Below are 15,021 nucleotides of genomic sequence, written 5' to 3'. Positions count from 1 at the left end.
CATTAGACTCTTTTTCCATCTTTTTTTTTTTTTTTTTTACACCAGCCTCTGGCATTATATTCCAGTTCATTTTCTTCCTTACACACCTGATGTATTTTCAATATTAAACTTAAAATATTACTTTCAACTCGCTAATCAGATCAGAAAATTACCTACTACCTTCTCCAAAATTTCAATACTTCATTAAAATACTAAGAAGTAAAAAAGATTTTTTTTCTGTAATTAAGTCTTAAGTCTGTATAATTATAAGATTTTTTTAAATGGCTAATGAAGAAAAAATAGCATTTTCGTTCTCCTGATTTACGAAAGACGAGTCTTACAGGACTACATAGGAAGTTTTCAATTATTCACATCGTTCTGTTGGGAATGAACTCTAGAGGACAGGATAACTACCATTGTTTTGGCTTGCATACAAACTTCATTCAAGGGAAATTAGTGTAACCAAACAAGAGGGATTTTTGTAGCTTAGAAGCCTCTTTTGTGTAAATACACACATGCTTCCATGGATTCAGTCTTGTACTAATGCCAAAAGTATTGGTACAGTAGCTTGCTCACCAGAGCACAAAACAAAGGACATTTGCATAAGATTGAAGTTCATCAGTTAGATTTATTATTTTTTGGTATACATTGTATTTTCAAAAGGTAAACAGAGTGTTGTTACCAATGCAATCTGAATAATTTGAGGGTATGAATTTCAGCAGTAAACAAGTGCTGATATTTTTTCTTTGTTCACACATAATTTTAAACTATTAAAAAAATGCTATTCACTATTAGGCAAAAAAAATCCTGAGCTTATGAAATTATGTTTTAATGTCTAAGGAATTGCATGTTACCTCCATGTTAATTGCAAATCAGTTCAATATGAGTACAATGGTTACTGTAAGAATTAATAACGATCGACCACTAGTAATTGTGATGAATTGCCAGACTGCTATTGAAGATTTGGGCAATCTACTTCCAGGACTCTGTCCTCTGTACTTCTGTAGATATATCTTAATATTCCACACAATTTATAGTAAAGCATTTTTCATGGATTTGCCAGAAGCTGCAATGCTGAGTAAATAGTAGCTCTAGTTCAATTCCGTGCTTCCCCACATGTCCACGTTTCACTGAGGGAGCTTTTTCACCTTGGCTTAAACTCTGAGCACAAAGACTCACTGCAACCTTTGAAGCTCCAGTTAACGTGGTAAGAACATAATAATTTTATATCTTACCCCTATTTTTTTGTTCTCCATGTGCATTCAACACTCAATCTTAGTTTTAAAAGCATGTGGGTTATCAGCGATTGTGTCATGCTTTATTGGATGTCTTTTCCCAAGATCAGACACGTGTGTATTGTATTTTTCTTCACTCCAAGATTAAGTAATCTACAAATACTGAAAATTATTTGGGTCATTTATTTCTTCTGAAATCTGAATTAAGGCAATGCAGTTTTCCATCTATAGTAATTAAATTTCAATACAGCATTGTTTTTAAAATTTTTTTTCCCTTTCTTACTGAAGAGTTCAGATGCTTATTTTCCTTCTTTTTTCCCAGCCTGCAATGTATATTCAAAATTCTTTAAAGCCCTTTAATATCCAAACTGTATGAACTCCTCTATGAATGGAGGTCAAATTTAGTGTCACTGCTGCTTGTGTAGACTTGGACTTGTGTTTTCCACCTGGAGATAAATATTTTTCAGTTCTGTTAAGACCAATTTTTGTCAAAGATGCTGAAGCCTGGATGTTTTTATTTCCACTAATTGTTTTTACTGTCAGTTTTCATTAATTTTAAATATTTAAGTTTAAATGTTCAAAATAGTTTAAGGTGGCAGCATTACATTGAGAAAAGTGACTTACATATATGTCTCTCCAAATATATTCACTCCTGAGTATCTCTTCTACTAAATTCTCTCTGTTACTGTTACAGAACATTGGTTCTTTGCTGATAGCAACATAAATTATTGCATTTATCAAGTATTTTAATTTACTTAAAGTTTTTCCATTTTATATTCATCATAAGTTATAGAAAGTCAGGAACACGTGGTAAAATTCCTGTGCAGAGAGTATCCCATGGCTGAGATATTACTTCAGTTCTGATTTCTAAGATTCTAAGACTTCTTAAAAATCTTAAAATTTCTCTCACTTGTCCAGGTCATCAAGAAATTTATTTAATTTTTTAGCATTTACTATTCTAACAATAAATTATTTCTTCTCTCTTTAAAAAAAATTGAAACAAAGCTGTAGTTGCAGAAGAGCTCATTGCACTTCATCACCGACGAGATAATAGACAAGAGTTGCTGCACCCAGCAGTTTTCTCGCCTTCTGCTTGTTTGCAGATGGGAGCACCAGAGGAAGCAACTGGGATTTCATCTTGCTTGTCGGTCTTCTTGCAGATCTGTCAAATGGATTAGTTTGCTAGAGGTGGTGTTGTTTCCTTCCCTGCATTTTTATGGCAAATTCATGTCAGAGTAGGAGGGCTCAGAGAGCACTCAGGGCTTCACTGTGTCCCTGAGGCGGTCTTGTGTGAGTGCTGTGTACTGGGAGAGTACAAGAACAAGGGAGCACCTGTTCACAAAATGTTTGGGGATTCTGCCCAAATTCTCTAGTACTAGGGTGGAGATCTGTAAACCTGCTGTGTTCCTTCATCCCAGAAATTGCTAGTTGTACGGACAGAAAACTGTGCAGTATTCTGCAAGTATTGCCTTTTAGTGGTTGAAATGTTTTCCTGTGTGGAAATAGGACGGATTTCACATGGAACTGCTTTACACTGGTCCTAAGAGTCCTAAAAAGGCTTACTTTCCCTCTTGAGTAGCTCAATCCCAGCACACCTGTAGTGCATCTGTCACCTATGTAGTGTTCAAATGAAATTTGTGGAGTCCTTGGTGCTGTACATTGCTTTTACCCCAGTGTCTGCAGTGGCAGCTCTTAAGCACAGGGTGGAAAACTAGGCATCTCTTTGGGAAGGAGATTTTAATTACCTCTCACCCTAGAGAGAGTTGTTCTCCCAGGTTAGAGCAGGAGGTATTGGAAGGGCACTGTGGGAAAGATTAGCAAAAGGTTCCTTTACCAAGCCACAGTAGCAATCAATAGAGGCTTTCAGCTGTCAGTGCAACCAATCCCTAAACCATGAATGCAAATATTTATTTCTACTGAAAACAGAGAGAATTTACAAAAAAAGAGAAACATATTCCCATTCCTTTATTTTAGTCATTGAATCAATAAAAATTATTTGAGGATGTGAAGAATTCAAAGTGCTTCAGGACAGTACTCACTTGAGTATACAGCTTATTTTCATAGACAAAAGCTTTCACCCTGCAAGGAGGAGAGTATCAGCATGGCAGGTCACTCTCAGGATAAACAGTTCTGATATGTGTGTGCTCCTTTAAAATTTCATTTTAATCAGAATGGACCAATATCTCTCCATAACATTTAACTTGCTTTCCTTTGAGCAACAGAAAGTGTAAGGCTGTCGATAATTTTTAAAGTACCCATTTCTGTGACACCTGCATGATATTTTTTAATATTTGCTGAATTGATAATGTTCATGGTAGCGGAGTATAATGCGCAATAAACTGCTTTTGTGGCTGATTAAATGCCAAAGTGAAGTGGAGGCATTCAGCAACTGCAAAAGCCGTTTATTTAGTGTATGCCAATGCCATGAACATTATTCCTGTTACACAAGATTTGCTATACACTAATGTAGAGAAGTAGAAAAGAAATTGTTTCCTTTTCTTGTGAGGGTTGCAATTGCTGTGCTGCTTCAATCTCACACTTCACACTGATATGACATTCGGGAATGTAGCTAGGTTGAGTGCCTTGAGAAAGAGGCTGGTTTACACAGTGAATAATTATTTGATGGAGTTCTTTGTGTAGGAAAGGCATTATGTGGCTGGGTACACTGAACTAAATTAACTGTATTATGCAAACATTGCAACTTTGGCCTTATAACTTTTGGTAGGAGGAATTCCCTTTTGCTGGGAATTCCTGCTGGGGTTCTTCCTTGAGGATTCTGGCTTGGAAAAGGCAGCTGCAATCTTAATTATTGGCTTCACCAGAGACTTGCTGCCTCATATTGCCTGTATTGCTTCCCCTCACTGACGACTGCCACCAGCTGGACCACGGACAGATAAAAACTGCAGCCATTTCCTGTCATCCTTCATGTAGCTTTTTTCTCAAGGTAGAAGTTGGCATGAATTGTGCATAATCCTGATGTTTCTCTGCAGGGGAAACTTTTTTTTTCTTTTCAGTGTTTGTAAAGAGTTTATGAGAGAATGATCTCCTCCTGGTTGGATGGAATAAATACCTCATTGACATATAGTTCTGGTGCTGTGCTGTTCCTTCATTATAACATCATTTAAAGAAACTTCCTGGAAGTTGATTAGATAGAAAATGAGAAAAATACAAAATTATTATTACTTCTCTCTTATATATGTTATATATGTTACATATGTTGCCTGTGAGGAATGAAGGGCTGTGGTGATTCTGTGGCACCTAATTGCTATTCTGATTTCTTTTTTTATTGTTTGTTTTGCATATTGATTTGGTAATGTCATTGAATTTCCATAGATTGATTATTTTTCTGAAGTATTTCCTCATGAGTTCTCTGACTGAGGAAGGGTTTTAGGCTTTTTAATTCAGTTGTCATTCATGTTTGTTCTTACCCAGAGAGATGAATGTCTTACTTTGCTGTTCACCTGCCATTCTGTTCTTTGTATAGAAGAACTTGAAGTAGAGAAAGCTTCTGTTCCACCCTCCAGATTGAACATCATTAGTCTGCTGTCACAGTATCTTCAAGAGTTGCCATCTGTAATCTTTCAGTACAGTAGATTATCATTTATTGCAACAGTGATAAACTTTTCTGGTAGATATTTCTCAAATTTCATTACTAAATTGGATATGCAAGTAACCAAACACAAACAAACGATTCTCTATTTTTATGGTTGTCTTCTGTTCTTCATTAGCCCAGAAGCTGGATAGTGGACTGCTAAATGCCTGTTCTGTAAATAGGCTAGGATTAAAATGCACAGGAGAAAGATTTCAGCTGCAAGAAACAGATATCACTGACACATTTAAAGCAACATACCCTGTAGTTACAGTTTGAGTATCATGCATGACAAAGAAGGTATTTTCTTTATCCACTTTCCATTTCCCACAGAATTAGTTACAGGCACATGTTCTGGAGCTAGTGTTTTTTGTCTCACACATTAATGTTTGCTGTCCTGAGAGTTGATTCTGATTACAGAATGTTGGATGCAATGCTAATTACTCCAAGGTCACTGAAGTCAGTGCTAACACTGAGGTGGTCCTTCAGTGTTCCTCCTCTGCAGGTCACTGTGTGGCAGAGAATGAGGCTGTGAAGACCATTCCTCTGTTCCCAGTTAAAACTCCCTTGTACTATTTCATTCTCCAAACACTTCAGTCTGCAGTTACTCCAGAATATAATTTTGAGAGTAGAAACAGCCCTCATTCCTAAGATGTGCTTGCTGAAGGGAATAGTAGCATGCCCAGTTAACAGCTTCATGCTGGGAAAGGGAAAGAAAAGGCTTGGACTTTGTTCCCCACCCTTCCAGTTGTGTTCAGGTATGCCTGGTGCATCAGGGAGGTTGTTTAGGAGCAATCAATCCCTGTGTGCAGATTGCCTTGTAATGCTGCTAAGGTCAGGGAGACCTTGGTTCGTTTGACACATAAGTGCTGCTTGAGTGACTTAGGATATTCCAACACCCATAGGAACAACTTTAACTTGCACACTAGAGGTTTTCCACATGTTAGGACTGTGATTTCTTGCACAGCTTGCTCATTTGGTATGGATGATACAGTGGGGTTTCATCAGCATCATGCCTCTGCCTTTGATAAAGTTGAAACTCTCTAGGTGTTGGTGTTTAGGATCATAAATGTTCTTTTGTTTTTCCCACTACTCAAGCAAAGTCCTAGGAGTTTTTGTAGTAGCAGTCTGTTACTGCAATCTTGGTCATGCTGTTCTTCTCCTTGCTGCAGCTGGGTGTAACTCATTTGCAAAGTTTATGAGCAGAATTATCAGTGACCTTTCTCAGAATTTACATTTCCAGTATGATTCTGGCCCTTGATTGAAGCCACGGTAATTTCTGTTAAGACAGATAAGCATTTTGGAAGAAATTCTTCTCCCAACTATTCTAGGGGAGCTGGGAGATTGTCAGAGGACTAGTCCAGTGGCTGGAATGCAGAATTAGGGTAACAGGTCTTTGTTTGGAGTTTTGCTTCTTTCTGATACATGATTTAGTCTGGGATTAAGTCTTTCTATCTCTAAGACTGGAATAATAATATTTGCGATTTGAGACTTACAATGTGCTTTGAGACCAACAGTGAAAAGCTCTCAGTAGTGTATTTATTACATTCTGTTTGTAGAGGTTACAGGCAGTATCTAGGAGAAATGAGAATAAAATGAAGCCAAACACACTGATTTAAAAGCAAACTGTTGTAGCCAGGCCTGAACAGTAAAATAGCTTACATGTGCCAATGCCTCTCCTCAGATAGCTCAGAATTAAGTTGCAGGGTTCCAACTGCTGTCAAAAAAGGAAAAAAATTCCAAGGTTATAACTGTTTAATGGGGGGAAAATGGCTAATTTCTGTCTCTTTAAATTTTGTGGTGGAGAAAATAAGGTCCTTTGATCTTTAAATGAAAGCTTCCAGAGTCATTACATTGAATCAGTTAATCTCTCCCAGTAGTTACCTTATTCTCTCTTCCTCATGGGCATCCTCTTTCATGGTCTCAGTGCTGAGCTTCAAATCAATGAACAAACTGTTACTGCTTCCAACACAGCCTGTCTAGTGAGCTTTCCTGCTTTCATGCATTGCCAAGCTCTTACCTCAAACCTTGGCACATCCAAGAGGAGAAGAGGTCCAGTAGTGCCACGTGTGTGTTAACCAGGCTGGCTCCATCATCTTCATTTATGGGTCAAGCAGTCCCTTGCCTCTTGACAAGAGATGTTTGTGCAGGATTGCATGTCCTGACATTCCCAGGTGACACAGGTAATTCTAAGCAGCTCAAGCGACACAGAAGGGTTAGGGACTATCCTTGGTCATCCCACTACTTAGTTAAAAAAAATATTAACCAGAGCAACAACAGATCTTCATATCTTTGTGTGAGATATCCATACCCAGAGAAAAATAAATTGCATCATGTGTGCTGCTGGCTGAATATACTCTTTGTTCAGAATGGTTTTTATTTCTTTCTGGGGAAAAAAAAAATTAAAATTTAAAGAAATTTCCCACTGTAAGTACCTCAAAGCATATCTGTTACTTACAGTATGAGCTGCTGTACCTGGTAGAGCACAACAAATACTGTGAAGTAGCACCTGGGAGTTTTTGAAGGTGTTACCAGCTAGTGCACGCAGTGGGTGACAGTCAGGAGTGGAGGTTATGGAGCAACTTCTTCCCCTGTCTTTAATCTGGTTCTTTATGTAAAGGGGTTACATGGTATGGTGAATCTTGCACAAGTTGTGGTAGAGTAAATTTTAGGTTTGGACATGAAAGTTTCTGACTGTGTATCACTTATTTTTCTTTGCATTTACTTCCCTTGTTTTGACTTGTGTCCATTGCCTCTTGCTCCATTACCCAGTTATTGTGGGGGGAGAGGGCTCTCATCCCAACTATTGTGGGATGAGAGGCTGAAAGGCCTTGACCCTTTGTAAATGCTGCTCAGCAAAAACAAAAATATTCCTGTTTTACCAATACTGTTTTCAGCACAAATCGGTAACAGCCCCATTCTAAACCCATTCTACCATGAGTTAACTCTTCCCAACCAAAACCAGCATGTACTTCTACTTGAAAACTTTTTCTGTTGTCTGTGCTAATTATCCATTCTTCTTTTTCCTAAGCTTAACACTAGATCACATGAAACACTTCAAAAAGAGAGTTCTGCTCAATGTCTGTGAGAATGGTGCAGAGTCAATTCCTACCTTGTGTGAAATTTTGCACTGCTTTATCAGTGGTATTTTCTTTATTTGTTCGAACATGATTTGGGGCCAGAAGCAACAGAAATCTGAATACAGCATTTGATAATTAGCCAGAGCTAAGCTTTTCCTATGTGGCCACCAATAATCTTGGTTTTGCTGTCTTTACTCAAGATCACCCTGTTTCTAATTCTCTGTTTAATAGTATTCCAGAATCTGTTATCAAAATCCTTCAGCTTTCTCCAGCACTTTGCTGCCAGCTTTCTTACAAGTCTGATGGCCTAAGAGGTCCTTCTGTACCTAAAATATAACATTTTGTAATCCCATTTTTTAAAAAATCATTTTATAAATCAAGCTTCTCTGTTTCCATGGCCCTGTGTAATTGTGCATATACATTTTTAAAGATGGTTGTTTTGAAGACTAAGAGAATTAAGGAAAAAGTTCAAATTAACTGAAATTAAAGTATTGTGGTATTATTATTTAAAACTTCAGTATTTTCTTTATTTTACCTAGGTTTTAGATATATACCTAGGTTTTAGGCATATCTAGATTTTTTCCATTTCTGTGTTCTTTTCTATGTTGTATTCATTCCTAATTATCTCATGCCTGGGAGGAAAAGAGACAGCAGTTGTTATAGATGAGTGGGTAAATGGCAAGGAAAACAGTCCCAGAGCAAAGCAAAGCTCGTGTGCTTCCTGCACTGGGATTTCTAGGGAAATGAGTATTGATAGATGCTTTTACACTACCTTTATGAAACTTTGAGATTCCTAATACATGTTAGGTTACACGGCCTTGTTGTGCCGGTCTGAAGGCCCCTCTATTGTGGTATCATGGCAAAAAGCCTTAAAAAATAATTTAGAACATTCATGCACTTTATAGTGCAATTGTTCATGTGTGATTTTTCAGTGGAGCTGGTAAGAATAAATATATATATATGTGTTATCTACCCCCTGCCTCAAAAAAATCCTCAAAACTTAAAAAATCTCACCAAACCTCAGTTCAGTAGGAACAAAACCTCAATAAGAGTAGCAGTATGTGTATATATATATATAGGCATATGTGTATATTAATCAATAAAAAACATGAATTCTGTATGTAACTTCCAATCTTTTTGCAATCAAATTTTATTAGTATAATTTTATAGCTTTTAAAATGGAATATTGTCCCTGTTCTTTGTCTGATACTTACAAATTACAGTGTAATAAGTTAATTAAAAAAAAAAAAAGGAAAACCTGCCTATTTCATTATATGAAGAGTGCAGAAACATTTGTTTTCTTATAGGAGTTAATGCAATTACATCTTTTTGAAAATTGTGGAAACACAAAGTAAAATTTGTTTTTACTCTGCCACTGCTGGTCAAGCATGCCAGGTAATGCACCCTAAGAAAATAAGTGACAGTGATACTTATGATAAGTATACTACTTCTGCTAATGCATCTGAACATCTCATGGAATTCTGAGTGATGCGGAGTGTTCACATTTTATTGTAAAGCAAAACAATAGATTTTTTTGATGGTTACAACTGTACTGTGTACCTCACTAAAATTAAAGATTAGATTTCTAATTGATTTCCCTTTAAAAATAAAAGTCTGTTTTGATTGAAAATAACATCTTCAGATCCCGCTTGTGCCCATCTGTAGCATGCTGTGCCTGTATTTCTGCAATGTGACTGTAAGAAATCTGTTATTTTAGGGGTTTTTTCCCCTCCTTTTCCAGGTTTCCTGGAAGCCTCCTCTGATTCCGAACGGAGAGATCCTCAACTACGAGATCCGGATGCCTGACCCGCGCATCGTCATCGCGGGGAACCCTTCGTCGCGGCTGAGCCACTTGGTCACCAACCTGGTCCCCTACACCAACTACTCGGTCACGGTGATAGCCTGCACTGCAGGAGATGGCTTCCTGGGGGGCTGCACTGAGAGTCTGCCCACAAGAGTCACCACACCCCCGACAATTCCTCAGAGTGTCAGCCCTTTGTCTGTGACTCCCATCAGCGAATCCTTCATTGCCGTCTCTTGGCAGCCACCGCTAAGGCCCAATGGTCCCCATCTGAGGTAAGCTGAGACTGAGACAGCAGTTTGCTTCTCCTCACCTAAATCTGACTCAGAAAATTCTGTGATGCAGACTTCATCATGAGATCTCTTAATTTTGGATTTCTTGAAATTCCGCTTTAGGGCTCAGAGAAGAGTCAGGGTTATTCAGGGCAATTTCTGTGCTGGCAGGCTCTGGGTCTCAGATCAGTGCTATCTGAAAAAGCAGAAGGAGCAAGTGCAGGATATTTGCAAAGTCATAAGTGGTTTGTGCTGCAGCATTTGGCCACTTTTTGGTGATGAGTTCAGGCAACAACTTCCACCAATAAAATGACAAGAAGAGGTTTTTGTAAACATGACTAATTAACACATCCAATATTCTCAATACTCTGGGTTATTCCACATGAAGAGAAAGTGACCATTTGGAAGGATGATGACATGAAATAATCTTCAAAAATTAACTGATGAATAAATTTTAAATAAGACAGTGCATAAGAAAAATGGAAGCTGAAGGGCTAGAAGTGTGAGGGCATAGCCAAAAAGGGAAATGCAAGAAAGTACAGCAGCAAAGGGAAATGCAAGGAAGTACAGCAAGGAAGTCTGCTTGGTACAGCAGACTGAGTTTCACCACAAGACCCAAAGAAAGGAATCTCCTCTGAGATTTGTCTGGAATGATGGGATGGGAATCTTGACTTGAATGTTGAATACCGAGTGTGTGTGTGTGTAGATATACATTAAAGAAATATGCATTTGAGTGCATAAAGGTTTATAAAGACAAATATATTTTTATATATACTCAATAAAAAAATGTCGAATCTTTCATTCTAGTGCTTTAACGTATCGTGAAACGTTGTGCATGGAATTACAGCTCTGTAGTCCATATGTTCTGGTTAGTAGCTCTCTTCTAGGTGCACTGATGGGTTCAATAATTATCATGTAATGCCATTTCAATTGCGGATGTTATTACAGCACAGTAGCTTGACTTTTTCTTCAGACTTAATTAGGGCACACTACAACTGAATGAAAGGATTATTGCTCTACAGTAAAATCTGAAGTTTCAGAAAAGCAGTGTCTGTTATTCTGGGGTTAACAACATGACCATTTTACCATAGATTATTGAAGTAATTCAGCACGACCTACATCTGCAGATTTCATTTCTTTCATGGTGTGCCATGCTGCCCTCAACAAGAACAACCACTGAAGCAGCTGCTCTGTACAGCGTGATGGAACAAGAAGTCTGCAGCAAGCAGAGCAGCAGCAGCAGCTGCCAGTGGGGGTGATTTACACATGATCGCCACTCAGTGTTCAAAAAGATTTGATGTTTTTCAAGACTCGTCTATGAAATATATTGGACAGAATATGCCAAGATGGTTTCCTACAAAGCTGTAATGATCTGTCTTTGGGTTGACACTGATGAACCACTCATGTGAGAGCTGTTCTTGTTATAAAGTCATCTGATTTTTTTTGACAGAGTTGGAGTTTAATTAGTTTTTGCTATTTAATTTCTGAAGTTATAATCTGAATTTCTGCAGTAATTCAGTTTGGCATCACTAAGTGGCACAATGCTTGCTTGTACCTGTTGGGGATTATTCCCTAAACTTGAGGGCAAAAGTTGTTGGAAGTCATGCATGTACTCCCTAGCTGCTATGGAGCACAGGAAGTGTCAGATCTCTCATAAGAGCATCTCAGTTGATTTCTGGTTTTGAAGCAACATTAAATCACTCTATGCAGTACCTGTTAAATCTGGGATGGTATTGTCTAACATGTCCTTATCAGACTGGAGATGATCTTAACTTAAAGAAGTGTCAAATTACGCACAAAGCCATTGGTCAGCATGATAATTACAACTGAGAGGTGACCCACGCCAAGGTATTCTGCAGAACAATTAAACATGGAAACATTTTCACAAATGTGCATTTAAAATGAGAGTATTTAAAATTTGCCTAAGGGCCAACCTACTTCTGTCTAGAATTTAGCAGTAAGTGCCATTCCAGAATAAGAGGCAGGGACAAGATGAAGTAGAGCAGCTCAGCACATAAGAGAATCAAGTTATGTATTTAAGGGAATATGTATGCATATGACCCTAATTTGCTGGGGTATCAAACTGAAACAATTATTGAAAGAATAAATTAAACAGTCCTGTGGAATGTAATAAAGAGTAATAATCCTAAAGATTTTGAACAAATATATCTAATTTTGTTTCCTTTAGAGTGTAGTTTCCTTTGTAATCCCTAGAATGATTAGGAAATGCAAACTATAATATTATCCCCTTTAGTTTGTGACACTAAGTGATCTAATTTTTGTTAAATTCCATAAAGGTTTTGTATAAAAGATGATGGAGGGTGTGTGATGCAGCCTGGGTGGAAAGCATGTTTTCCAAATCAGGCAGTCTCATGGCTGACCTGATGAAAGATGGGCTTTGGCTGACCTGCTGTTTGGAACAGAGACAGGAATACTGCTTCAGATACCAATTAAAACCAGGATGAAATAATTTGGTCTTTCAAGCTCACATCATGAATTTCTACCCAAACACAAAGGTGCCTTGCTAAGGTGTACAGATGGCTGGAACAGTTAACTCATTCTGTGCCTGTTTTCTCCTGTAATTTACACTGTGGTTATTTGCAAACACATTAAGTACAAAGGCACACTTAAGCTATTACTAATAGTAAAATAACAATGGCAGTGCTCTTTGTGTCAGTACATTTGCAAGAAAGAGGCATAATCATTTAATGTTTTGGAGCAACCTGTTCTTATCATACAAGTCTGCATAAGACACTGTTATGGGCTATTTGAACTTGCTCTTGATAACATTTTCAGAAAGTTTAAAACCCATAAATCTTTGAATAAACTAGTTGTGTTTTTTTCAAGTTGAAATGCTTGATTTTCTATTTTCAAATTGTTTTTTTGTTTTTTTTTAGTAATTGAATATTTTAAAGCACAAAACATTAAAAAGAATGTTTATCTCAGGAAGTTTACAGCTGTAAAAACAAAATAATGTGTGGCTTTAAAAAAAACCTGGTTGGGTTCTTTTTTTTTTTTGTGTAATAACATTAGTTGAGATAATCCTGGTGTTCTGCTTGTCTTTTGTGTTAGATATGAGCTCCTGAGACGTAAAATCCAGCAACCACTTGCATCAAATCCCCCTGAAGATTTAAATCTGTGGCACAATATTTACTCAGGAACTCAGTGGTTTTATGAAGATAAGGGTCTTAGCAGGTGAGATTACAAAAACTATAAAAACAAATGCTGGCATTTTGTATAGTGTATGTTTAATAGTTCAAAGTATTTCTTGTGTCTTTATGTAGTGAACATATTAATTATGTAATGAAATATTTTTTGTCATCATCTGTGGTGTTAATCATTCTAATATGCAGGGATTTATTATTAGTGTGTCATTCTTGACTCATGCATTGTTTTGCTTTTAAAACCAAATGAAAATAAAATTTCACATGAAATTTTAGCATTGATATGCTCGTGCAATCAAACCACTTATATTTATGTGTACAGATGCTGTAGATTTGTGTGTTATTTAAATTATAGCACAGGCAGAATGCATGTTTGAAGGAAACACCTGAAAATTGTTTTCAGCAATGTTTTTTCACCTGATTTTGTTGTGTTAGCTTCATCACCATTAAATGCAGGGTATTTAGAAAGGGGAAATAGAGTGTGTGCTCTTTTTCTCAGTATGTAACAGACCTGCTGAGTGGGGTAGAGCAAGACATTTACTCTTGATTGACCTTAATTTCTACATCTTGAAGTCAAGGCTATTGCTCCTTAAGACAAAACACAGAAATTAAGAAATTGTAATGGAAGATTCAACATGGATTCTGCATTGGGTTTTTCTAAGTAAAGTCTCAGGAAAACCCTCTTGGATGGTTTCAAGGTGTGTGTGTTCTGTGTGCTGGTGTGCTTTATGAAAACTCTGTGTCAATCACTGACCCTCAAATATCTGTTCTTTCCTTCTTCTTCTGTAAAAATTGAGTGAGCATCCCTCCTGAGCACAATGGGAAACAGGAGAACGTGACCTCTGCTCCTGTTCAGAGACACACTGAAGCAAACTGAGGGCTGCTGTCTCTGGCTTGCTTCTGCCTGCTTGCTGAAAGTCACTGCTCTTTTCCATCTGTTGCAATAACTGCTCGTGGAGCTGTTCTTGTACCACTCCTGCCCAAGTGTCCATTTCTTTCTCTCAGCCTTCCAAGACTTCATGCTTGGAAGTCTGCATAGAGTTGTCCTTGGTTTTAGCTTTGCACATTTTAGTGCAGCAGCATATTTTTGTCTATGTATCAGTTATGGCAGCAATTCAGAGGTGGCAATACCTTCAGACAGAGCCTCAGTGACCAATTGTTAGGCGCCATGACATTTTGGGTTGAATCAGCTGTGACCAAAAACGTGTGCCTAACCCTTGGACACACCTGAACACTTCTCCTGGGGAAGGTTCTGCAACTTGCAGCTGTGTTTTTGCAGTTAACAGCTCAGGAGTTTGTGGATAGAGAGAAGATGCTCAAACACTCAAGCCTTTATTTTCCCAAAAGAAAATTAATACATCAGCATTTATTTTAATTTGTGATACTTAAAGCATGTTTCAGAATTACTGATATTGTCAGATGGTTTCTTCATTTCTAACAGGCTACAACAGACTCATTTGATTTTCATTGTTGAAAATATGGATCAAAAAAATGAATCACAAATTCTCATCAGTAAATTCCAAGAATAGAGTACTTTCTTTTTTCTTTTATTATATGTGTGCTACAATGTCCAAGAAAAAATTAAATGTGTGTAAGTGACAGAAGAAGCAGAGAGAGAAATAAGATCTGTTTTGAATATTTTCCCCTTTTGTCAATGCTTAGAGTTAGACTTGGAGCGAGTGAGTTCCCATTAAGTTGCTTTCTTCTCAGTGGGACTGCTAAAGCTTAGCTCTTTTAAAAATCAGGGTGTTATAATAAAGCATCTAAAATAAATACAAAAAGTAAAGTAAATATACAGTGTGAGTGAGTAATTTTTGTACTAATATCTCTAAATATTAGGCATTTATTGCATGCTTCTTTATTGTATCTATAGAGATTTATCCCTCTGCAGCTTCAGTGAA

The 15,021-nt window shown here is 37.4% G+C and overlaps 1 protein-coding gene across 1 annotated transcript in view; it reads left to right on the top strand.

Annotated features, from left to right (window-relative positions):
• The window catches only part of USH2A (usherin), a 374,998-nt gene that overhangs the window by 245,653 nt on the left and 114,324 nt on the right, over positions 1-15,021 (top strand). Inside the window, exons 42-43 of the mRNA XM_064709111.1 lie at positions 9,625-9,959; positions 13,029-13,151. Of these exons, the coding sequence (XP_064565181.1) occupies positions 9,625-9,959; positions 13,029-13,151 (458 nt within the window). The remainder of the gene's footprint in view (positions 1-9,624; positions 9,960-13,028; positions 13,152-15,021) is intronic.

Source organism: Zonotrichia leucophrys, chromosome 3 (genome assembly GCF_028769735.1).
Source record: "Zonotrichia leucophrys gambelii isolate GWCS_2022_RI chromosome 3, RI_Zleu_2.0, whole genome shotgun sequence".
NCBI classification, from domain to species: Eukaryota; Metazoa; Chordata; class Aves; order Passeriformes; family Passerellidae; genus Zonotrichia; species Zonotrichia leucophrys.
The sequence above is the reverse complement of the archived record's forward strand: the minus strand, read 5'-3'. Positions and strand labels throughout refer to the sequence as shown.